The 23,202-nt window shown below is 42.0% G+C and overlaps 4 protein-coding genes across 5 annotated transcripts in view; 3 read left to right on the top strand and 1 right to left on the bottom strand.

Moving 5' to 3' along the window:
* Nucleotides 1-3,550, bottom strand: part of oxct1a (3-oxoacid CoA transferase 1a) — a 44,973-nt gene extending 41,423 nt beyond the window's left edge. Inside the window, exons 1-3 of the mRNA XM_008293852.1 lie at nucleotides 3,398-3,550; nucleotides 2,158-2,266; nucleotides 1,510-1,600 (exon numbers count right to left, since the gene is read on the bottom strand). Coding sequence (XP_008292074.1) covers nucleotides 1,510-1,600; nucleotides 2,158-2,266; nucleotides 3,398-3,502 — 305 coding nt within the window. The 5' untranslated portion in view covers nucleotides 3,503-3,550. The remainder of the gene's footprint in view (nucleotides 1-1,509; nucleotides 1,601-2,157; nucleotides 2,267-3,397) is intronic.
* rimoc1 (rab7a interacting mon1-ccz1 complex subunit 1) overlaps nucleotides 1-8,990 on the top strand; it is a 10,438-nt gene extending 1,448 nt beyond the window's left edge. Inside the window, exons 2-7 of the mRNA XM_008293851.1 lie at nucleotides 3,932-4,036; nucleotides 4,751-4,860; nucleotides 6,904-7,050; nucleotides 7,371-7,502; nucleotides 7,680-7,794; nucleotides 7,888-8,990. Coding sequence (XP_008292073.1) covers nucleotides 3,943-4,036; nucleotides 4,751-4,860; nucleotides 6,904-7,050; nucleotides 7,371-7,502; nucleotides 7,680-7,794; nucleotides 7,888-8,123 — 834 coding nt within the window. The 5' untranslated portion in view covers nucleotides 3,932-3,942 and the 3' untranslated portion in view covers nucleotides 8,124-8,990. The remainder of the gene's footprint in view (nucleotides 1-3,931; nucleotides 4,037-4,750; nucleotides 4,861-6,903; nucleotides 7,051-7,370; nucleotides 7,503-7,679; nucleotides 7,795-7,887) is intronic.
* Nucleotides 8,991-9,074: 84 nt separating this feature from the next.
* Nucleotides 9,075-13,316, top strand: fbxo4 (F-box protein 4). Of its 2 annotated transcripts, none has more exons than XM_008293853.1 (7): nucleotides 9,075-9,354; nucleotides 10,709-10,983; nucleotides 11,095-11,315; nucleotides 11,647-11,722; nucleotides 11,805-11,977; nucleotides 12,059-12,285; nucleotides 12,375-13,316. In XM_008293853.1, the coding sequence occupies exons 1-7, from the start codon at nucleotides 9,196-9,198 to the stop codon at nucleotides 12,465-12,467; spliced, it is 1,224 nt and encodes a 407-aa protein (XP_008292075.1). In that variant the 5' UTR covers nucleotides 9,075-9,195; the 3' UTR covers nucleotides 12,468-13,316. The 2 variants fall into 2 exon arrangements, with proteins under 2 accessions (XP_008292075.1, XP_008292076.1); XM_008293854.1 differs by having other exon boundaries at nucleotides 12,062-12,285.
* Nucleotides 13,317-19,108: 5,792 nt separating this feature from the next.
* The window catches only part of ghra (growth hormone receptor a), a 31,680-nt gene continuing 27,586 nt past the window's right edge, over nucleotides 19,109-23,202 (top strand). Inside the window, exon 1 of the mRNA XM_008293856.1 lies at nucleotides 19,109-19,466. The gene's annotated coding sequence lies outside the window, so the exon portion shown is untranslated. The remainder of the gene's footprint in view (nucleotides 19,467-23,202) is intronic.

Genomic DNA, 23,202 nt, shown 5'->3' on the forward strand with positions numbered 1-23,202 from the left:
GACAATTTAGAATCACCAATTAACCTCAACATGTTTTTGGACTGTGTGGGAGGAAGAACCCGGAGAGAACCCACGCTGCATGAGGAGAACATGCAAACTCCAAGCAGAAAGATCCCGGGTGTCCTCACCAGGACGCAAACCAGCGACCTTCTAGCTGAGGCAATGGTGCTAACCACCAAGCCACCTTAAAGCTGCAATATGACCATTAAAAAGATCCAGAAAATGACAGTGAAAAGTTTTCAATTTAAGTGACTCCATTAAGTCCTGAATGTGGTTTCTAAGATCTTAATCGTCATTTTTCATTAACAGAACAGTAGTCTGCCAGGAAACTTTCCCTCCAGTTCTAAGTTACTGCATAAACGACTGAGTTAATGTTTGAGGGGTTTCAAATTACAATAAAAAACTGCAAGATGACAACTGAAAAGATCCAGGAAACTGACAAAAAAGATTCAGTTTGTAATGTAAGTGTTGTAGTTAAGTCCTCAATATGATATCTCAGATCCTAACAGCCATTGTTTTTATTTTTAGAACAGTAGTCTACCAGGAAATGTCTCCTTCAGTGTCAAGTTTTCAAAGTTACTGCATAAACAGCTGAGGTAAATGTTTGATGGGTTTCAATTTGCGATCTAAGTGTTTCAGTTAAGTCCTAAATATACTTTCCTTGGACAGTTGTCCTCCAGGAAATTTACTCCTCAGCTTTACACTGTTAACAGTCGGTAGTAAAAGTTAGAAGGTCTCGAGTACATGTAATCCTTAATTAGCTGTTGTCACATTTTCATGTATCTAGTTGACATTTCTTTTAAAACAAAACTATTTTCTTAGAAGGATTATTTTGATTTAGACTTTTCCTTTCCATGAAGCCTAGAGTTCAGTCCGAGGTACTGCATATCAAGGAATGAAATGAAGGAATTACAGTCGGCAGCTTATTGCCAAGTTTCTTCAATCATGTGTGTCCAGCTGACAGCAAAGACACACACCAAACAAGAGATCAGCTGACCACAGGAGTGGCTGTCACTGCAACACACCTCCTCCTTATGCAGGTAACGCTGATAACTTATCCAAAACCAGCTCCTGGGAATTTCTCCAAGTCAACACTGCCTGTTTGAAGTTGCTATAACAAGGTCACCTAAACTGCCACTTGTTTTACGGATCAGTACCAAAGCCACTGCCGATACAGATCAATACCTGTCACTTCATCAGACATCATCACAATCCACTTTAGGAGTAACATCTCAGGAGCTACACCAGAGGGAATAGCAACAGACTCACTCACTGAATATTCTCTTTTAATAGCCCCTGCTATCAGGTACTGGAGGCAATAAGCATCATTTTGATGTTAATGTTTGAGTATGTAGTATGACTGACCCAGGAGTACATGACCTTATTAAACTGCATATATAATGCAAGTTGAAAGCCCATACTCTATTGTTTTTCCTGACACTGAAAACTTAAAGCAACCTTTCTCAAATTATTCTCACGTGCATGAACAAACACTGCACACAAACTTACCCAGCATTATTACTGACAGCAGTGATGCCCTTAACACCGGTCTTCAGCAAACTGTTGATAAGATTCTCTGGAATACCACATAATCCAAAGCCTGTGTTGGGGGGGAAAAAAATAGTGATGCATTACAAACAACACAAAAAAAAGTTGACGCAACCAACTGTGTGAAAGGTGAACTACGCTTATTTAAGGTAGAACTTTCACCTAGTAGATTACGTCCATGGCAGGTTTGTCCAAAAAAAGATGATCTCAACAATTACAAGCCACGCAGGAAAAACCCAAAGTCCGATAACCTTGAATCAAACTCCAGGTAATTCCAGGCCAGTGTGTGTGTAGGGTGTCAACAACTCCAACATTACACTGACTGAGGCTGTTTTCTGTATGTCTGTTGTTGTTTTTTTCCATTCAGAAGTGTGACACAGTGGAAAGTGTTCAACAATGTCACTTTGAACTTGACTATAAATAAGAGCTGTGGAATTTGTGTGTGCACAGTGTGTGGAAGCGAAGCAACCAGCATTGTAGAGTTAAATGAGCTGTAAAGTGGTCCCTGCACGAACATACATTGTTCAACATGACGTTCCATTACTTCACAGGACTTTGCATGCACCAAAACGTGTATAAAAGTATGCTCGTGAAAGTCTTCTGTATTACCTCCCACCAGAATGGTAGCTCCATTAGGGATATCTTTTACTGCCTCTGTAGGGTCCGAGTAGAACTGTGAGCTTCTCTGGCCGGAGGTGGAAAAGTAACAGCCACAGGTCTGCAGAAAACAGAAGAGAACAGGAGGTAAATTAACCTTGAAACATATGTTTTGTATGTATAAAAAGAGCTCTAAGTGATTCAGAATAAAAGCATATACAGCTTAAAAATAAAAAAATAAAAAATAGCTGGACGCCTGAAAGCAGCTAATAGGATTGTACAGTTAAACGGCTGATCCGGCTCATTCTGTGGAGGACGGGAAAGATAAACAGAACCGCTGAACAGAATCCCACGACAAAAGGAGCAGAGATTTGGGAAAGCCCACAGCCAAGAGCCCCGAAACAACAGTTTGCTGAGGACTCCGATTTGAAATCCTGCGTTGACTCTCGCCAACTAAAATTGCAATAAGTGGCCAGATTATTTCTAAAAATATTTTTGCAAGGCATTCTCCTGCTTTGCCATGAGTCACATCGCAGACAGTAGATAAGTTACAAAGGGATTACCACCAGGAAGGCCTGCAAAATCTCAGACATGATACTGATTTCTAAGAAAAATAAAACTTCTAGATATAATCATGCCTTTACCACACTCTATGATGTTTTTCTGAACACTCTCACTAACTGTGTGGACCTGAGTACCTACTAATAATCTATGAACTTTGCATTTATTTATTATGCAATAAAAGACTGACAAGTTTGGTTGCAAATTGCAATGTCAAACATGTTCTATCCTGCTTTGGTAGGGATCATGTAAGCACCTCTGGTAACTTTTCTCTACAACACATGCTTTGGCCCTGGACGCATTAACTACACCATCAACATGTCAAGCTGCATGTCTGACAAACGTGTATCATGAGTCAGTGATCGATCATATGAGCGCAGCTGATCTGAATGTGCCTCATTTCCTCCTGAAAGTTGCCAACAGTTTGTAATACGGTTGCGACATGTGTTGTGTTGAGAACCCCCGTCAGGTTACGTGGGCCGCAGGTGGAGGTCAGTCCACGATATCAAGCAAACTTAAACAATATGTAGAGACTGCTAAATTGTCCAGACTCATCTAATCCCCAAACGTCTAACAGCAAAAATAATAAGAGTCCCCATGATATTATGACATTTTAATCTTGCCCCGCCATTTCTAACAGCCTCATTTCAACCTCTCCGCTATGCATTAGCGTCAGTGTTTAAATACAGACCTTGCTGAATTGGTGGTTGGCGAAGTTTAATTTGGCTCTGCGGGGACCGGGGAGGTTTTTGAAGAGCACAGTCTCCGCTCTGCACAGTGCTTTGAGGGCCGCCATGTTTTGGAGCTACACACACTGGTGGGGATGGATGAGCCGAGGAAGAGGCGCTCCAGCCGCTGGACGTCCTTATTGGGCTGAACGGTCGCGGACTGGCGGCTAGTTAGCGCAGCTAGCCGAGCGCCACGATGACATTGGCTGGTGCCTCGATGGGACGGGCTTAGCGGAGGGGGGCAACAGAGAGGCTCGGCTAGCTAATTTAAATTTAACCCTCTCACCGCCGCGACGCTGTCATGGAGCGCTCGGCGCACATCCGCGGTGATATAACGTTGCCGCGGAACGTGGCGCTGACCGAAAATTAATGCGGGAAGCGGCGGCGTTAATTGCGCGCATTAAACGGCTCGTTTAGCTAACCCGCGCGCGTGCACGCAACATAAACTGAAATGACATTCTATGAGCACGTGAGTAATCCCTGGCTCACGTGACGAGCACTTTTAGTCATGGCCGACGACTTCAGGCGACAAGGTTTCGAGTTGGAGAGAAGGATATTCGAGTTAGACATCAAGTGTTCGAGTCTGAGAGCTGAAAAGCAAGGTATCGATAAGATGCGCTGCGTTTTTTTTGCCCTACGTCCGTTCCTGGCACCTCGTGTGCGTGGCTAACGTTGTTTCTTAGTTTATTAGCCGACTAGCAAGCAAGCTAACTTAACGTTACCCAGCGCAGGTTAGCTTGCAGCCATAACAACAGTCGCTGTCCGGTGAAATGATGCATATTGACAAACAACGTCTATTCTGACGGGTAACTAACATGCCGTAGAAAGTTAACTTAGCAATGTTTTCGTGACGTTTGCTTGTTTGGTGGTGATTGTTTTTGAATATGTGGCTCATTCGAGTTAACGGCTAACGTACGTTTGCTAACGTTAGCCAAAATGCAGTATTGTTGACAAACGTCCAGCTGGCTATGGGACATAACCAGCTAAACGTTTGGGATTGAATCAACGATGTGCTTACATCGCTATTACTTCATGCTAAACTGTGACATTACGTTTAAATTTGCTATTACGTCTCGATGTCAAAAAAAATGAGAATATTAGTATGCGTTTCTTGCCATACGTGATTATCTGCGGAGCGATCGCATCATCTGGTCAATTTGTTGATGACGTTTTTCTAATTGAATTGTTTTGCCAAAACATGTGCAGTTTTAAAGCGTCAACCATCAATGACAGCACACAAGATTGCGTAGCTCAGAATACATACTTTCTCAGTTATGGTTTGCAATTGGTAATACTAACATATCGTTCTTCCATAGATGATGACTATTTACAGAATGCGTCTGCCATACTAGACAAGTTGAAAAGCTTTTACAGACAAGGAGGGGAGAGTAGCAACCTTTCCAAGCTGCTTCAGGATTACACGCAGGTACTTCACTACACCAAACTTCTTGAAATGTCTAGAGCTGTAATTAATGGTTATAATTGTCAGTGTGTATGATTTTTTTTTTTTCATCAATTAGTTCTAAAACTGCAGAAAGTAGTGAAAAATGCACATCGCAATCTCTAAACTCAAGGTGATCTTGAGAATGCTTGGGAGATCAGATCATGACTTAAAATGTTTATTCATGTATGTTTATATAAAAGTGCATTCTTACATTCAGAAGCTGGAACCAGCAAGTGCTTGGCAATTCTTCTTGATCAATAGCACACTCAGAATTACCTAAATTGTCTTAAAAACAAAAATATTTACCCCAACGTCAAACCTGCAGAGGCTGTTTAGTTTCTTTGTGTTCAAAAGCATAGACATACCAGCTAATATCTTGGCTTATAGAATGTAGGACTAAAAAAATATGCTTAAGCTGTGGAAAAAAGATAGGTAATAGGATATTAGGCCTTAAGGGATGCATAGAATAAGGGAACTTTCAAAACCAGTGTGCTGCAGTCAGTGATTAGTAGTACATGTGTAACTTCGGGTGCTTTCCATTCTGCTAATGATGCTTTCTCTCTTCGTCCCTCCTCTATCCTCCAGTCAAAAACCTGGATGTTCCAATCCTTTAGATAATGATGAGATAAGAGATTCCCAGGGGAACTTACAGTGGAAAATCATGAGCGTATCTTATACACAAGTTTTTAGTTTTTTTCTTACTGGGTGAGAACAATAACACCACTTTGGTCACCATGATTTATTTATTTGTACGCTGGTCTGATGGGGCAGCACAAGGAGCAGGTGTACTGTTGTGGAAACAACATCACTGTGGCATTAATGTTCCATGATTTTAATGCTCTCAACAAACTGCCTGTGAAAATAGGAACAGCAGGATCACTGTTTGCCTCATGAAGGTCTAGCACCAAAACCGCGAGCTAATAAATGTATCGTTGCATGTTAGACAGTGTGCTGGAGTCTGATTGAAATAGTTTCCCCCTCCTACGTACCTGCCTCATGTAATAGAGGTGCAAAGAGTTTCTTTAGGTTATACATCATGTAATTTTGCCTATTTTTTCTTCATATTTTGATTATTTTAATGTCATATTCTGTGACTGATGCAATACACACACACACACACACACACACACACACACACAGAAGGCTGGCAAATTACATGAAAAGCTTGAACCTCTTGACCCCTACAGTGAGGCAATCTGCTGGCTCTGCTAGGCAGGGGGGGGAAGAATGGTCATTCAGAAAACAGTTGTTCTGAGTGATTACTTTTGGTGAAATGTTTCTAGCGTGATGGAAGTAGTCTCTGCCAGGGTGTCAGTGCCCCCATCCATAGGGCACGAGAGATTATTAAGTAGTATGAGAACGATGTGAATCATTCGCTATCGTCTTCACCAATTGAACACCTATTGGAGATTTTAGACCGACATCTTAGACAGCGGTCTCCCCAGCCATCATGAAAACACCAAATGAGGGAATATCTTTTGTAAGATTGGTGTTCATCCCTCCAATAGAGTCCCAGAGACTTAAACTATAACTTATTGCTCCAATTGAGATGCTGTGGATTATGATGAGTAATCACCATCTTACTGCTGCATCCCTTCATCAGCACATCTCAACATAGAGATGCAAGTGAGGGAGGCAACATTAGTCACATGGAAAGCACCCCGGGTTATGTGCAGTGGTTTAATCCTTGATTGAAAAGGTTTAGTGAGGTTGTAAATGTCAGGTTGCCACTAATCAAGCAGCTACTGCAGTTTTTTTCCCAAGTTAATTAGATATGTGTCAGGAAACTTAAAAATGTTAAACTTTTATAAACAGGATTTTAATGAGTTATTTAGAGAGACAGTTGCAGCTGTGGCTACCACTTTCTGGCAGGTATAATATCAGCTCAATCCCTAATTTGATTTACCTTATGAATCAAGAGCTTAAAAAAATCATTTAGTGAGTAGAGGGAGGTAATTATATCTGACGACTTTAACAGATTATTCAATGTTGTCTGTGGATCTACATTTGCTTTTCATCATTTAGGTTATTCTAGACATCACTTTTTATGAAGAGAATAAACTGGTGGACCAGGAGTTCCCCGAGGACTGTTCACCGTTTAAAATCCAGCAGCTGCTGCAAGACCTGACCGAGCCAGAAGTTTTGGCAGCGAGGTTAACACCAACGCAAGAGGTATGCACGTCTGTCGGAGTGTGGATATGTGTGGCGATGTGTTTCATGATACTCCACATAACTAGTGAAGTCCTTGGCATTAAATCAAGATCAGCGACAATATCACAAAGTATCATCTAGTCCAGTTACTTCAATAGAACTATAGCTATGTATAGTTTGTTAGTTTGGTTAACTGTAAAGTATAACTTCTGTAATAGGTCTGTACCGCTTTAATTTTCTTCTTTGTGTGTGGTCCCACAATACACACTTGGGCACACACACCTTTGTGGCATGGAAGTACCGTGTCATCATGTGACGGTTCTGTTCCTGGTGTCTGACAGGTGCAGTCTGTATTGGGCCTAGAGCTGTTAGAATGCCTCTACTGGAGACGTGGAGCTCTGCTGTACATGTACTGCCATACCCTCCATCAGAGGAAACAGTGGATCAAGAAGAACAAGGATACATTCCTTAAGGTACCACACTGTGCAAATATCTAAGTGAATTCAACAAATATTTCTTGTGAAAACAGAGGTGAGATAAGCCGATCCAGCTGTACAAACGTACTTCGCTTTGGTGTTAACAGTAGTTTAGTTTCCAGTGGTTTTTGTTGGCACATGCTGATATTAGATCTAATGCACATTTTGACCCAGTGTATTCAGGAAGGTGTGCGCTACCTGATGCGGATGCTGCAGGTGAGGAACTCTGTGAAGCTCAACGATGGGGTGGTGCTTCATGACACCGCTACAGCAAGCATTCTATCTGAAGGTAAATTATATTCTCAGTTGTCTTGTTATAACCAAAACTGTCCTGCTGCTTCTGTTTGATCACACTCGCTGCTCGCTTATGTTTTCCCATCAGGCATCTTTTCAGACACACACCTGTTGACGATGATGTACATCGGGGAGATGTGTTTCTGGGCAGTCAAGTACGAAGACTGCAGCGCTGACACTATGGACCGTAAAGAAGATCGCCTCCAGTTTCGGGACATTGGCACTCAGATCCTCAACAAATATGTGCTTGCCTGCGAGGGCCCTCTGCAAGGCCAGGGCTGGAACACAGAGAATGCCAAGGAAATCCTTAGTATTTTACAGTGAACCAAGCTGCTCGTCTGTTGAAGTTGCCCTCAGGCACAGATCTAAGTTCAGTATTCTAATGTGTCAATCCCAAATAAAAATGGAGCCCATCAGATGGGGTGTAATGTTGTGGAAGGTTACGGGGAGGCACGGGGAGGAAGTGTATGTGAAGAAAGAGTCTTTGGATCCGTGCCTATAGGCAACCTAATCTTATGCCAAACGGCCCAGGCCAAAGCAGGCGAATGAGAGGTTAGAAAGTATAAGACTGACAGTGTAAAACGGAGACTGCACCGGAGGCTGTTAAATAATTATTTGCCCTGTCCTGCTGAAAGAGCAGTTATCATCCCGATTCCAGACTGTTGACTGGGGCACTTGTTTTGCTCTAAGAATGTGTTATAATAACATTAATATTACTATAAAGAGGTTATTAATAAAAAATAAAAAAAATTGACCTTTTTTTTTTTTTTTTTCATTTTTAAGATTGTTACAAGTTTAAAGATAATCCAGCTGGAGGTGAGACATTGCACATTAACATTTTATTTATTGTTTTGTTGCCATTTTGTTATGCTTTTAATATATTATAATAGCATATACATTATATATGTATGTGTGTATACAACATACACGCACAAAGGCAAAGAAAGGTGTTCAAAACTGTTTGACGAAAATGTATTCATGACCAATTTGAAGTATGTTCAGGTTTGTTCATACCAGCTTTGTAATGCCACGTGTATTTCCATCTGTTGCAAGTTCCTTTTTTTTTCTGCCACTTGGATAACATTGATAGTGTAACTATTAATAGAGAATCTGTGTTGTTTGGACAAAAATCATTTTCTGTTTTTTATGTCCTCGTTGACAATAAACACGTGCTTTGTTTTAAGAAAAAAACAAAAAACATCCTTATTTTGCAGTACAACTCCTTATAGCGGAGATACGACTACAATACCCACAATGCCCCATTCCTGCCACTAACAAGGAAGTGCGAGAAGTAGTGAAACGTCACAGCCCGGAAGTACTCTGGAAACGTCGACTTTGTTGTTGTTTGCGTGTCGTTTGCTAGTTATTTCACATAACATCGCACAGATTTGAAGTCATGGCAGAAAAGATCCAGCAGCTCGAGTCTGTAGTTATTCGCAGCCTCAGGCGCTTCAGAGAGCGATATTTTCCGGAAAAAGTTGTCAAAGAAAACTTGGCGCCTGTTGCAACTCCAGCACAAGAGGAAGCACAATCTGGATTTTTGGACATCTTACCGGTAAGGTAGAAGGGCCTTTCATTGGCAATTCATTGGAGGTATTTTTATTTTATTTTATTTTTGATTTTTTTGTCACTGTCAGGTGTCAGGAAGGGAAAAATAACCTAAAAACAACAACATCCAAACAGGGCAGCATTTGACCGAAATTAATGCTCCTCTGTGAACTTGCTAAAAATAAAAGTAAAAAAAAGAAAAAAAGCTTTATATATTGTGTGTGGTATGTTGTTGTTTTTTCTGTTAAAAAAAGAAGAAGCAAAAAACATCAGTTAATTTGCCTGGTTAGTAATTCTTAAATTGACGTGTACTTCCAGATTTGGGGTTAATTCAGAGAAACGCTGCGCTTTCAGCCAATAGACAAAAATGACATTCACCTATCCATCTAGTTGAATCATCCCTGTAACGGAATTTAAAGCGTCTATTTTTTTAAATGTTATTTTATTTTTATTTTCAAGCCACTTAAAGCCACAACAACCTAAAGCAATGGGTTTGTATGACTTGAATCACTATTTACTTTTTTTTATTTTATATGACTGTTGTTTATTGTGTAGCAATGATGTAAAGATGCTGAAGAAATTCTCCGCTGATACCGTCTCGCTGATATATAAAAAAGTTAATTCATACAAGTGCAGTATCTCAGATGTCCGTGAGAGGATTCGAAGCCAAAAAGAATCGCCCTCCAGAATAAACAAAACCACTGACCCATATAGGGGAGTTGTTTTTGTCCAACGAAGAGCCAATAAGTTGAACCATATGGGTAACCCCCCAACATCTAGGCGATGAGACAACTTCCTTCAGTAACCTCTGACCTGTTCACTTTATCAAAACATTCCAAGCTTGTGGGGGTAGTATGTCAGATACTACAGACGATACTTCTCACTACATAAAATGAAACGTGCATTAATTTGTGCCAAGAACAAATGAGCCAAACACAGGAGGAAAAAAAGAAGCACAAGACAATTCCACAATATAATGTCTGTACCGTTTTAAATGCAATGTCTTTACTGTCAAGAATATTTCACATTGCAGAAATGCTAGATTAAAGGTCCTGTACATCTCTTCCACCAGTGATTGAGTCCCATCTTAGTGAAGAATGAAGGATGAGGGAGATTGATTATAGAGTTTCTGGTGCTATTGATCATTTGCTCCCTGCTTCCATCTCTGCCTGGTTCCTAATCAACCCTTAGCCGTAATCTGTCCTTGAAGATGGCTCAGACTAGGAATTAAATTAGAACAGACACTCTCATGGGCACAGAACTGAAAAAGAAAGGTCGTCAGGTGAGGACCATACAGAAAATATACCTGTTAACAGTGTTGAACAGTGATTGCAATCATTTCTGTCTCCTTGCTCTTGAAGGTGGACGTGCAGTTCCTGATCATGACCTTTCTGTCTCCTGCGGACATCTGTCGTCTGGGAGCCACCAGTCGGTACTGGAGGGCCATGGTTAGAGATCCGTTACTATGGAGATACTTCCTGTTGCGAGACATGCCGTACTGGCCCTCCATAGATCATGTGAGCATGCCCAATCTGGAGCTGCTGGATGCACCATTAATCAGTGAAGACGAGAGCCTGGACGATAGAGAAGAGGGGGAAGAGAAAGGGATGGAACTGAAATTTGACTACATGTCTGAGTGGGTACCGTTTGACATCATCCTGCTTCGCGGTTTGCTGGTAACACTTTTGTGGAAGAGTTTTTGAGTACCTTTTTATTTTTTATTTTTTGCTTTGTTTTGTCTCAACAGATACTTGAAAGGCTGCCCATCCTGCAGAAAGCAATGGCTTCCTTCACGGCCGGCGTATGAGGTGGTGACCTCATTTCTTCAGTCTCTGGTGCCCTCGTCTGAACCACGTTATGCCATGTTTGGTCCTGGCATGGAGCAGCTGGATGTCTCTTTAGTCACGAGGCTCATGTATGCCCCAGATATTCTTCCTGTGTCTGGAACTCCACACAGACAGATAAATGGTGAGACAATGCTGATGTTCAAAGCTCATGAGGATGTTTTGTTGTTGTTGTTGTTGTTTTTGTCATTAATAACAAACAGACAAATCCAAGACAGTTGTAAAGTTCTTTTTCAGCTGCTATAATTCTGATGTAATACAGATTTTTACATCATTGCATTTTAAGACTTAATTAAGATTTTGGATTCAATCAGGGGGAAAAAACAAACAATTATCTAACTTGTTGTAAGTTTATTTGTCTATCACTAGGTGGCAGTACTGACCCACCACCTTACTAATCACTCACAGCCCATATGTCACCACACCAGTGTAACCCTTTTCTTTTTTTATTCTAGGTATTGGCTCAGGGATCAGCTACATGTTTAACAACCAGCACAAGTTTAACATCCTGACTCTGTATTCAACCAACAGGTAAATGCTTCGTATTGCATGTCTCTTTTTCTGCACGTTATTGTGAGTACAGTTGTTAAACTCTGTGTGTTTGTATCTGCAGGGCAGAGAGGGAACGAGCCAGAGTGGAGCAGCAGAGCATCAGCAATAAACTCTTTACTCTGGAAGGAACCGACGAGTCAGGCGACCCGCTCTACAGCCCCGCTCCTCAGGTCCAGCAAGTGTGCCAGGTGGTGGATGGTTTCATCTACGTGGCCAATGCAGAGCCTGGAAGAGGTGAGACAACAATTCTGTTTGTCTTTGCTGCTGCTGCTGCTAGTTTTTCTGATTGATCATGAAAAACTGTGTCTTCCATAGGAGACGGGATGTCAGAGGTGGCCCAGATCCGTGCTGTCATGAACTGTGCTGGTGGTGCCACGTCCAGGCCTCTGCTGGTGCTCTCCTGCATCTCCAGAGAACCATCTGAAGCAATTCCAACCGCCGCCCAACAAAACGACACAGACAGACTCGGCACCAGGTGTCGAACTCCCTGCGTTGAAATGGCGAAGAGGCTCGGCCTACCCCAGCTGTCTAACCGCTGGATGGTAACTGCTTCTTATTTGATGAGCTAAAAGGCTTTTACATCCGTCCAGTTTGTAGAGATTTCCAACCTGCTTTTCTCTTTCACAATCAGGTGCAGGACACAGTGGCAGAATCTCTGTCAGGTCTTCTGGACGGCATTTCCTGGTTGCTGAGATGTTCGGGAGTCAAGCTCTATGTTAGCTAGTTTCCTGCTGCTGCCGCTGCTAGATGAATTGAAACCAGAGACCTCATTGCCTACATCCTCCTGACACCAATACACACTACGACGTCTTCTGAGTAATGTGTACCATGCGCGCGCTGAGTGTTTCCGCACTGACCGTGGAATTTAATGAACTGCATGAGCAGAAGAAGAGCCGGGTTGATAACTATTATTCATCTGGGACGTCGAACATGTAAGTATTTACAGAAAAATCAATATAAAGTAATTACAGCGTGACAGAAGGTTAAGCAAACACATGTGAGCCTCGGAGTGCCAACAAACTTGTCTTGAACAGGGTTTTCTGCACAGCAATAAATGGTTGATGTAGCTGGAGGACCGCAGAAAAGCAGGAAAACAGACAAGCTCGGGTGCAGAAGTAGAAAATAGAAATGCTGTACACTTTGAATTTGCTGTAAATTTTTTATATGTGTTGCTCTTTATATAAATACATGCTACTTTAATTTATGCACATGATATGGTGAGGTGCTAATGAGCCAAGTGGTTAGAAATAGAGGGATATGCAACGTGTGGACATTTTCTCACCTATTTTCAGTGATTTATTAGAATCATGATTACATACATTCATAAAAGTTGTATGTGCCAACAATCCACCTACAAAAAGTCCTCATAAGTTCCTTTGTAACTTGTAAAAGCTGCCTTCTGATCAAGATTTGCACACATTTTATTTATTTGCCTAAAATATATTTTGATTATCCAATGAAGATTTTTTTCCCCCTTTTTGAATGCTGAATACTTTTATGACATTGTTTACATCTTTGCACTTTGTTCTACAAACAGTTTCCAAATCAGTAAACTGCATTTGAATCATTCTTATTTCTGTCTAGTGCCTTTATTTTATTCTTTAAAATCATGGTTGAAGATGTTTCCTCTCTATTCATTTCGTGTGTTCAATTTCTTTCCTTTGACGTCAAGCAGGTAATCCACGTCTATATGTCAGCAAGCATGAAATGATGTTTTGTTTCAGCCACCAGGGAGCGCCGCTGATAGGTAGCTACATGAGTCATTGCTTGGCTCCCATAAGTGCTGCATTTCTAACTGTTTTAGTTGCTTGCTAACATGCCAAACTAACAGGGCATCACATTTTCAACGACAACCAAAAGCATTACATCTCACAGTGGGATGTAAAGACGCAACCAGGTTTCACAGAAATACCTTCCAGCACAGCTTTGAAATATCCCCGGCAGCAGTATGGATTTCCACACCGTAAAGGTTATTACAAAGCTTTCACCTACACATAATTCAGATTCCCATTTCGGAAATGCCTGAAAATCCATCTCTGTCCATCTGGTGAGTATGAAAAACGCCCATTTCTGATCTACACTGTATGGAAAGTAGAATAACACTGTTCTACTTTTGTACGTGTAGATTTTCTGAAACTGTATTCCGGCGCAATTGCAGCACTTAAATCATCACATCCCTCCCTCTAACGTGCTAAAGTCATGTTCGCGATCTGAAAATGACCACCTGTTTCGTATTCACAGTCCCTGGTGGTGGTGTTCGCGCGCTGTAATGGCAACAATAGAATCATTTTTACAGCATGTAAGACATGACAAGATAATGGGCTTCGGTGATGCTCTTACGTTCTAGTACCCTAGGTAACCACAAATCACTGGCAAAAGTATGCTTCCCTCCCTCCCTCCCTCCCCCCACGACTAGGCCTTTCCATCAAAAGGTTCCTTAGTCTCGGCAGTCATTTTCATACACATACAGTTTTATAAAAAGACCATGATTGGTGCAATTTGGGTGCATTAAGCCGAGCTGAACGCTGGTGAAGCGGAGATTGAGTCTTTTTTATTTATTTATTATTTTATCCTGGTGATATTTATTTTTAGGGAGATGATGGGTGTGTGTGTGTGTGTGTGTGTGTGTGTGCCTCTATGTGTGATTTGTGTGTTTCTGAGAGAGACAGACAGACCGATGGACCCTGATTTCTTATCTCTACATACCTCTCTGCTCTCTGTAAACAGGATGTCTTTCTCTTTGGTCTTCACTCCGCAGTTATTTACCTACAGTGTGTGTGTGCACATGTGTACAGAAGTATGGGAACCTGTTTTTAGGGCAGGTATGCAGTGACTAACATCCCCTAATCCTTTGTTATTGCTCTGATCCTGATGAACCGCCGCTGACTGGCACCGTCAGCGTGCACCACTACAGTCTGAATGAATGAAGAAGTGAATGAAGACAAGGAGAAACAACTGTATTACTGCCAGGCTGTGTTGAATCCGCAACTGGAACTTGCTTGGATAGGATATTTTCAAGGTTTGTTTATTTAGACCGCAGACTGTGAACCATTAGCACACATCCCCACATAATGGTGGTTGGAGTTCGGGTGGAGGGGGGGGAGGATCCAGAGCCGTGTTGTGGAACGGTGAATGACTACCAGACATCCAGCTGCCTCTTGTCTTCCACAATCACAAGGGGCCTCTGGGATTTGATGTCATGAAGAAGAAGAAGAAGAAGAAGCCCCTGTTTACTGACCCAAGACAGCTTACAGACACATGCAACATTATGAGGACAGTTGAAGCGCACCATGCGTGTAAGACGTGTATTAGAGTCAACAGAACGAATGTGGTGGAAATGCTGTGTACATAAAAGGGGAAAACAGAGTCCAAATCTGTGATTCGAGCCTGGTGTGATGCCAAGTGGTCGAGATTTGTGTCTGTGTGAAATGCAGTTAGTAAGGTTCTTTTAAAAAATGCAGTATTTCATAGACAGCCTGTTTACTTACGTAACACGGCGAATGTTTTGGCGGAGGTATTTCCTATATATTCCCGGAGGTTGTTCCTGCTCAATGAAACCTAAGTTTTCTCGCGGTCGGACATATAGTATTTCCAGCAATGGCCTTGTTTGAGTTGGTTTACATGCAGCTTTTACGCGTCAAACACTGAATTTTGAGAAGCGTATTTACCAGAATTGCAAAAGAAGTGGTTCTTTTTTTTTTTTCTACAAAGATTTACACTGGAATTAAATCAAAATAAGCTTTTTGTTGAGTACATATTTTTTGAAAAGCACAGTTTCTCTGTAGCTACATGAAAACAGGCTTAAATGGACACACTCAAAGCAACACTTTCACAAGGTAAACCCATCATTTAGCAGCAGCTATTACTCCCGCCTTGCTCGTAGCATTTCAGATTTGTTGAAAATGCATTTGTACGTTCCAAGTCTGCAGCTCTTTCTTGATTCTGGTTCATTGTATCCAAATCAAAAGGGAAGGATCAAGCACCGTTAATGCGCACATTGCAGAAGGTAGAGTGGATACAACAATACGAGTAAACACACAGATGCAAAGTTGAGAACAACGTAGCTGCTGTTAATCTGATGAACTTGACTCTGAATGCTGCTCTCTGCTTCAAATCCACCGTCATTCACCAACTTCTCTTTTTTTTACACCACTCTCTCTGTGTTCCTCTGTCCCTCTCCTCCACTCTCTCCTCCTTTCATTAGAGTTAAGTCCCTGATTTGTATTCTATGATAACACCAGAGATTAAAGTAGGCATTGAAAAAAAAAAACATCATTTGCATGATGCATTCAGTGATTAGGCTAAGCGTCCCTCTTAATTGTGTTGTTTTGCACATGGCGGGGCTCTCATGCTGATACTCTGTGGATCTTACTCATCCCGTGCAATCTTACCAATTCGCTTCAATTTCCTCCCCACTTCACCGCATCCGTCCCACCGACCTCATGCTGTCACATATACGGCAGGTTGGGGAGTTGGGATATTGGATTGGGGTTGAGAAGTATTAATGGTGAATTATTTGTGAATCACTCGAAGCCCATCAGCAGCTCTGCAGCTCAAAGAAGATATAGAAGCACAGTGATCCATTCATATATTTGCCGTCGTTCTTTATGTGTATGTGCGTTTAAGTGTTCCCCCTGTAGCCATGTCCTAATCTGATCGGCAGCAGGGAGCTGACATAGCTGCAAATGGCCACGCTTTGATGTGAAACTGCACTAAATGCATTACTGGTGACTTGAAGGGGATGACACAAAGGGCACTCTTTCATTAGGTGCGAAATAAAAACAGACAGCGAAACACAAATTACACGGCTATTGAAAGGCATGCTATTGCAGAAAACCAATTATGGGAATACGGCTGCGACTTATGTTGCCTGCAGCAACTCGGCTCGGTGGCTCAGAAACTGGAAATCAAACTGCCTTGTTGAACAACTATCAAAAAAAAAGAAAGAAAAAAAGACATAAAAATTGCAATCGATTCCTCAGTTCTGATGGAAATAATAGGAAAAAAAAGTTATGTGGAAATACAAAATGCAGCAAAACAACGTACTGTAGCTGTGTTTCTTTACACATGTATGAGCCAAATCAATACGTTGTGTGACATGTTCCTTTAAGACACTGAACACGGGGTGTATTTCTTCTTTTACTGGCCCTGCACACACTGAGCCCTGCTGTAAATATCACTGACACACTAAATCCCCAACAAGGGCACCATTTACTTCAGTTGTTGAAAACTGCATTTTAAGGAAAGGATTTAAACTTCATTTAAAATAAGAAAATGTTCATATGAACCTATAATCTTGGGGCTGAGCACAGAATGGGGGAAATGGAAGATAAATGCAGTGGATGACTGGTTCTGGTCTGATTTTCTGACTCTAACAAAGAAACACACCAGCCTTTCCTTAGACACTGATTATTATGTTACATTTGTGACTTCAGGAGAATGGCAGGGGAGAGTTATGGACAAAATCACTTAGAATGAAACCACTAAATGCATCAAGAAAGTTTCTTCAGACAGAACTTGTTGGCGGTCTACAACTGCAGCCGTTCATGCATAAAAACTACGTGGCTCTAATGACAAATAATAGATGGAATTATTCAAAAGCAATATCGTTTTCACAGCCGCTGCAAAGACGAACACAAGAGCTGTCGGCACACATCCCACAGAGAGCTCCGGGGACCCAGTAACAGGCCTCCGGTGCATTCACAGTGGCATCAGTCTGTGGGCCAGATGCATTGTTCTGTTGTCACATCCAATACAACATAAGTCCACATGATTTAATAACAAGGGAACTAATTCACTGGACGCCCCCACTCTCCTCCAATCGGAGGCTCTCAGTCGCATAAGTCACAAGTACAGGAGACATGTTCAGGGGTCATTTAATACACACAAATAGTTGTTTTTTTGTGTGTCAAGTGAAACCAAGCAAAATAGAGCAAACTCACCTGAGTTCACCTTTTGTGCAAACATGGAGTAAGGTGAAGGAAGTTTGTGTGCACACATCGCTTTCATTAAATTTACTTCAGTCGCAGCTCCCCCCCCCGGTGCTGCAAGTTATAAATTACAGTATTTATGCCGTTTGAGAGCAGCCCCGGTGTGTCATCGGGTAATTTTTTATGTCGCAGTGCACTTTGGAGGACTTGGAAAAGCCGAGCCATAACTTGTGGACCTTGTAAACGAGAAAGGGACGGGGATATAAAAACACAAGGACGGCTGTGCTCGGTGCAGACGGGCCGGGTCCATTTCTTTCCCATCACATCACAAATTATGTCAACTCTGCATCAGTGCACACGCAGGAAGAAGAAGAAGAAGAAGAAGAAGGCATGGGATGAATAAAGTCCAGACGTCATCTGTGTCTCCTGGTAGTTTGTCTCCATGCTTTTGTTTGTCTTTACAGCTCAACATGTTGCTGCCTTTAACCTCTTCCAGTTTGGCCTATTTTCTGTTTATGAGTAAGATGTAGGCTTTTTGGAGGCCACGGCCTATTGCTTTGTTATTTTAGTGCAAAGGTTAACTCAACTTTACAGGGGGACCAAACTCCATCATGTGTAGGTGTTGAAGGATGCAGCTCTGCAAAAGAAAAAAGACTTTAGCTTTAATAAAGGGGGGCATTGATTTTGTTTGATGAATGTTTGCTGTGGGATTGATCATCGATTGGGAGTCAAATCCTGGAAGGAAGATCAATCACAGGAGATCCACGCAGGAAGGCAGCCAGGCAGGCAGGATACATACATGCAGTTTGTGCGCAGGAGGAAAAGAAACAAAAGTGCAAGCCAGCAGCAACAGCTGGGTGTGTTTTTTTTTTTTCTTTTTTTTTTTTCCTTTTTGTGCTCACGTGTTGAGGCGGGGCGTCCTCACTAACTGCTTAGCTGCTGGGTCGGGGGGTGTAGGTCCATTGACAGCTGAAATTCTGGGCGAGCCTCTCGTGGCGTCACTTCTCTAGTGGACCCTCCACGTGAGCCCACACAGGCGCCCACTCATTACAAGGAGGTCTCAATGGGAGGAAAGTGGGTGCAATGTGTGTTTTCATTAGTTCTAATGGAGTAAAAAAAAAAAAGTTCCCTAATAAAGAAGATATAAAATATTTTGTTTCTCATTTCTTTCACTTTATCCTCCCAGAATCATAAATTACGCATTAAAACGCGTAAAAATCAATGTGGAGCCATGATTCTCTCTCGAATAAAAAATAATAAAAATCCAATAAAACGTTCATATATACCTCCCACACTTATCAGAAGTGGTGTCAGCCTGCTCATTCTTACTCTGGGGGGTTTATTTTGGAACTTTGTCCCGGCAGTCCTTCTCCCCGTCTGTCCCCCTCTGTGGTCCTCAGAGCGCAGAGGATTGCTGGCGGATGAGGGCGCCTCACCGCCATGTGAAACACACACACACGTAGTTTTCTGTGCCTCGGCTACGCAGCGTGTGTGTTTATTTCCCACCTCTTTCCAAGCAGGGTTTATACATGATGAACTTAAGCGGCAGATAGAGCAAAGAAGGAGGGGAGAAAAAAAAATCTCGAGCAGGAAAGCGCACAGTCCGACCGATCCGGTGATTGGGTGATGTGGAAATCCTGATCGGAGAGGAGAGGTCTTCCTCGGGCGGAGCAGGCTGAAGTGAAGGAGCAGGACTTGAGCCCTGTTTGGCCATCAGATGACCAGCCTCTGAGGAAAAAAAAAAAAGTCGATCTGCGCTCTCTCCTTGCAGTTTTCCCGAGACTTCGTGTAAAGTAAGTTGCTTTATGTTTCTTGTAAAGAGTGCTGCAAATGTACCGCGGGTCATCCATGTCTTCGTAGTTTACGCAGCTGCAACCGAGCACCAACTCGAAGCTTTTTCTTTTTCTTTTTTTTTTCTTTTACACATAAATCTACTCGTTGCACTTTTTCGCCAAATGATTAGTGATTATTACGCGTAACCTCCTGCATGGCACAGTGCGCACTTTTACTAAAGGACCGCATTACAGAAAGTTGAGGTCGTGTAAAAAAAAAAAAAAAAAAAAATCCGCTGCAACTTTGTGTTGCTAAAGCAGCTGGACAGTGTGGGATAGGATGAAGTGACAGCCATGAATGGATCTCACCAATGTAGACTTTCTACTTACCTGTTTTTTTCTGTTAATTAGAGCTCATGGGGGAGTTTAGTTGTTGCACCGAGTGAAACAACGTGCTGGTGAAAAAGCACCACCAAACCATCATGGGGAAGATGTCTGATAGAAATGAACATTTAAAAGGAGCTTTTAACTGATTGGGCTGAATCTGAACCCAGGATGTAGTGAAATACTGCAGAGCTGCCTGATGCATTGAGCTTTGCATGGATAGGAATCAGTTTGTGAGTTTGGTCCATGCATGCCTGATGACTTGTCCATTAGGAGAGCAGCTATGATGATGTTCCTGAGAAGTGATCAGTTTGCTTTTGATGTATTGATTGACAATGATTCCTTTTAAAACAACAATATGAATTGAAGAAATACTTGCAGAATATTCAGAGGAACTGGAACCATCTAATCAGTGGGGAGTCTTGGTGGATTTCACTGATTGCATTCCCCTTTTCTTGTTAATTTGGCCTTTTGCTAATTGTTTGCACCATGCAGAGATTAACTGACTCACCCAGGAAAAATCATTACCATCCTAGGAGTAATTTGGGAGTTTATATGCTGCATATTTTCCCAATTATGACCCCCCTGTGTTGCATTTTTACTGCATCGATCAGTTTTCAGACTTCTCATTTCAGCTTCTTTTCTCTGTTTGTTTGCTCTTCATCACTGACTGCTGGACTTTCGTACCAATACAGAAACCCGTCCTCTCCTGCTGCTTTAATTAACAGCCCCACTGTGATGAGAAGCAGCTCAGCCCCTATGGAAGTATAGATCATTCAATCTACAGTTTAGGTTTTGCAATTAGTAGTGACGTCATTATTTTATCTAGAAGAATACTTTCGCTGAGTCTGAACATAACTAAATCATGTTAAATGGTATTTATTGTTGGATCAGTTGGAGAGAAAAAAAAACGGCGTGATGAGGGACATGCATAATGGCAGCACTTATCCAGTAGCATCCACCAGGTAGCTGGAGAGATATTTTAATAGATGAGGCGAGCAGTTTTAAGAGACATTAGTTTCATCAGTTTCCTCTCACTGTTGCTACACTCCACACACACACAGCATTAAGTACAGCAGGATGCCCTTTGACAGCTCAACAGCACTCTGGAAACCATTAGATTTTACACACATCTGTGCACCTTGTCGTCAGAGATGGTTGTCAGGATGTGTGTGTGTGTGTGTGTGTGTGTGACATACAGCGAGAAACAGCAGATTTAGAGTGAATGAGAGAGCTACATGCTGTACATTTATACGCAGTCCTAACAACAGGTGGGTGGATGGAGACGCATTTTTTTCATTTAAATAAAAAAAAATGAGTTCCACAACGTTTACCACTGAGTGTGAACCGTTCAAAGCAGAGCAAATCTTTAAAACCTAAATCCAGATTACTTCACATGTGACTTTCGGTCTCGGCAATGACCAGTTACGGCAACCGGTAGTTTTGCCAACGTCAGGCAGCTGTACGACGTGAAAGGCTTGAGTTTTGGGGCAGAATCTTACCTCACAGCTTTTGGTTTTAATATCTCAGACAATCTGCCACATGGCTGTGCGTGCACACACACACACATACACACAACTTGCAATTATGCAAAGCAGACATTTTCCATAAAGATCAATTTTCAAATCTGTGTTGCACACATTCTCTCTGCTGGGTTCTGTCTGTTGCTTGTGCTCTTTACTGTGCTTGCACTCGCGCTGACACACGCACACGTGATTTTATTCATACACATATGCACGCGTGTACACACAAACACCTACTCTCTCCCTCTCCAGCCTCCCGCACACACACACACACACACACACACACACACACACACACAGACGTAAGCAGGGTTTGCAGATGTGTGACCTGATCTGCTTCCAGCAGAGGCTCTTCTCATGCCAGTGTGCTGACTCTGACTTTTCCACACTCTCTTATGAAATAAGAGTAGGAGACATTAGAGCCATCCAATAGACATATCTGAATGGCTGAGAGCGCACACAAACATATATGCAGACAGGTAAAAAATGCATACTGTGCATGTAGCCTCTCCACAAACACGCATGCAAACATGTATCCACGCATGTACACGGGTTAATAAATCTGTGTAAATACATCCAACAGTCCAAGGCCTAATAGGCAGGAGCAGCTTGTTGCTGCAGTCTTTTAGGCTCTGACTCTTGTCTGAGTAGCTCAGCCACTATGAACCCGTTTTTACCGATGTCTGGTGTAACTTGCAGGCTTGTGTTGAAATGGTACGTTTACTCAAATGTTGTTTATTTCAAAGAAGGGGGCTGGTGGTGAAGAGGAGAGGAGGGTTTCGGGTTTAAAAAAAAAATCCAATTGCCTGATTCTTGTGTAATTCTTGAAGCAACTGTGGACCTTCGAGCACTTTGTGTTCTCTTAAACCTTATTTTGAAGGGACTGTGTAAAAAGGTAACCATTTCTGCCACAATATTTTAAAAAAAATATATGTGTATTGGTCGCTATGCAGTCACAAAGTTCACCTAGTCGAGGCAGAGGGACTAAAGGTGCTCCGTGACATTAATTTAGGCACCATGCGCCGTCTATAAGGCCCGTTGTGTTACTGAGATGAAAAAGTTAATGGATACACTTCAGTCGACTGTAATTTTGCACACCAGTCAGTTAAAGGACAGATTTGATTGTTTTGACTTGTCTCTTTTTGTTGCAGTTGCCATTTTATTTTGTGAAATTTATTATGTGGCGAACAATCAAGAAAAGCAGTTTTCAAAAACAACATTTTCACCGTGCTGTCTTGATGAGGTGCCCGTCCTTCATATGTACTCTGTGTTTTTACGTAACACAGGAGACTCTTCTTTGCTCTTTTTTTCTCTGTGGCTATTTTGCAAAGCACCTTGGGTGAAAAGTTTAAGCCTTCAACTTGTCAGAAATGCTGCATGTGATAATGTCATTGCCTAAACCTGACACACAAAGTGCTTGTTCCTGTTCGTTCAGTGCATACCCCCCCTGCCCACTAAAGATGCCTTGTGGCGTCATGCACTCATTCATATGGTCGTTATCCCATGATTATAGTTAATTGCCTTTGGTTGGATTTTTGTCAGGCTTTCCTTGATTAACCCTGAACAGTGTGGGATTTTGTCGAGTAGGCTTAGTCAGTAATTCACAGACTGGTTCTGAAGTAATTAACAAGGTCACACTGAATTGATTCATGTCTTCCTTTGATTCTGCTTTAGTCCTGATGTAGCTCAGTGAGATGTGGGCTGAGCTTTGAGCATCGGGGTATTTGTAGTGATGGCTAGACTGCTGTGAAAGTTGAGGGGGTCATGTATGGTCATATGCAGTACAGTCGTGACTCGATAATCCGACACTAAATGTAAAACCTTGTTTTATGTCGGATAGCAAGGCTGTC

The sequence above is a fragment of the Stegastes partitus genome, unplaced genomic scaffold (genome assembly GCF_000690725.1).
Source record: "Stegastes partitus isolate 25-593 unplaced genomic scaffold, Stegastes_partitus-1.0.2 Scaffold916, whole genome shotgun sequence".
NCBI lineage: Eukaryota > Metazoa > Chordata > Actinopteri > Pomacentridae > Stegastes > Stegastes partitus.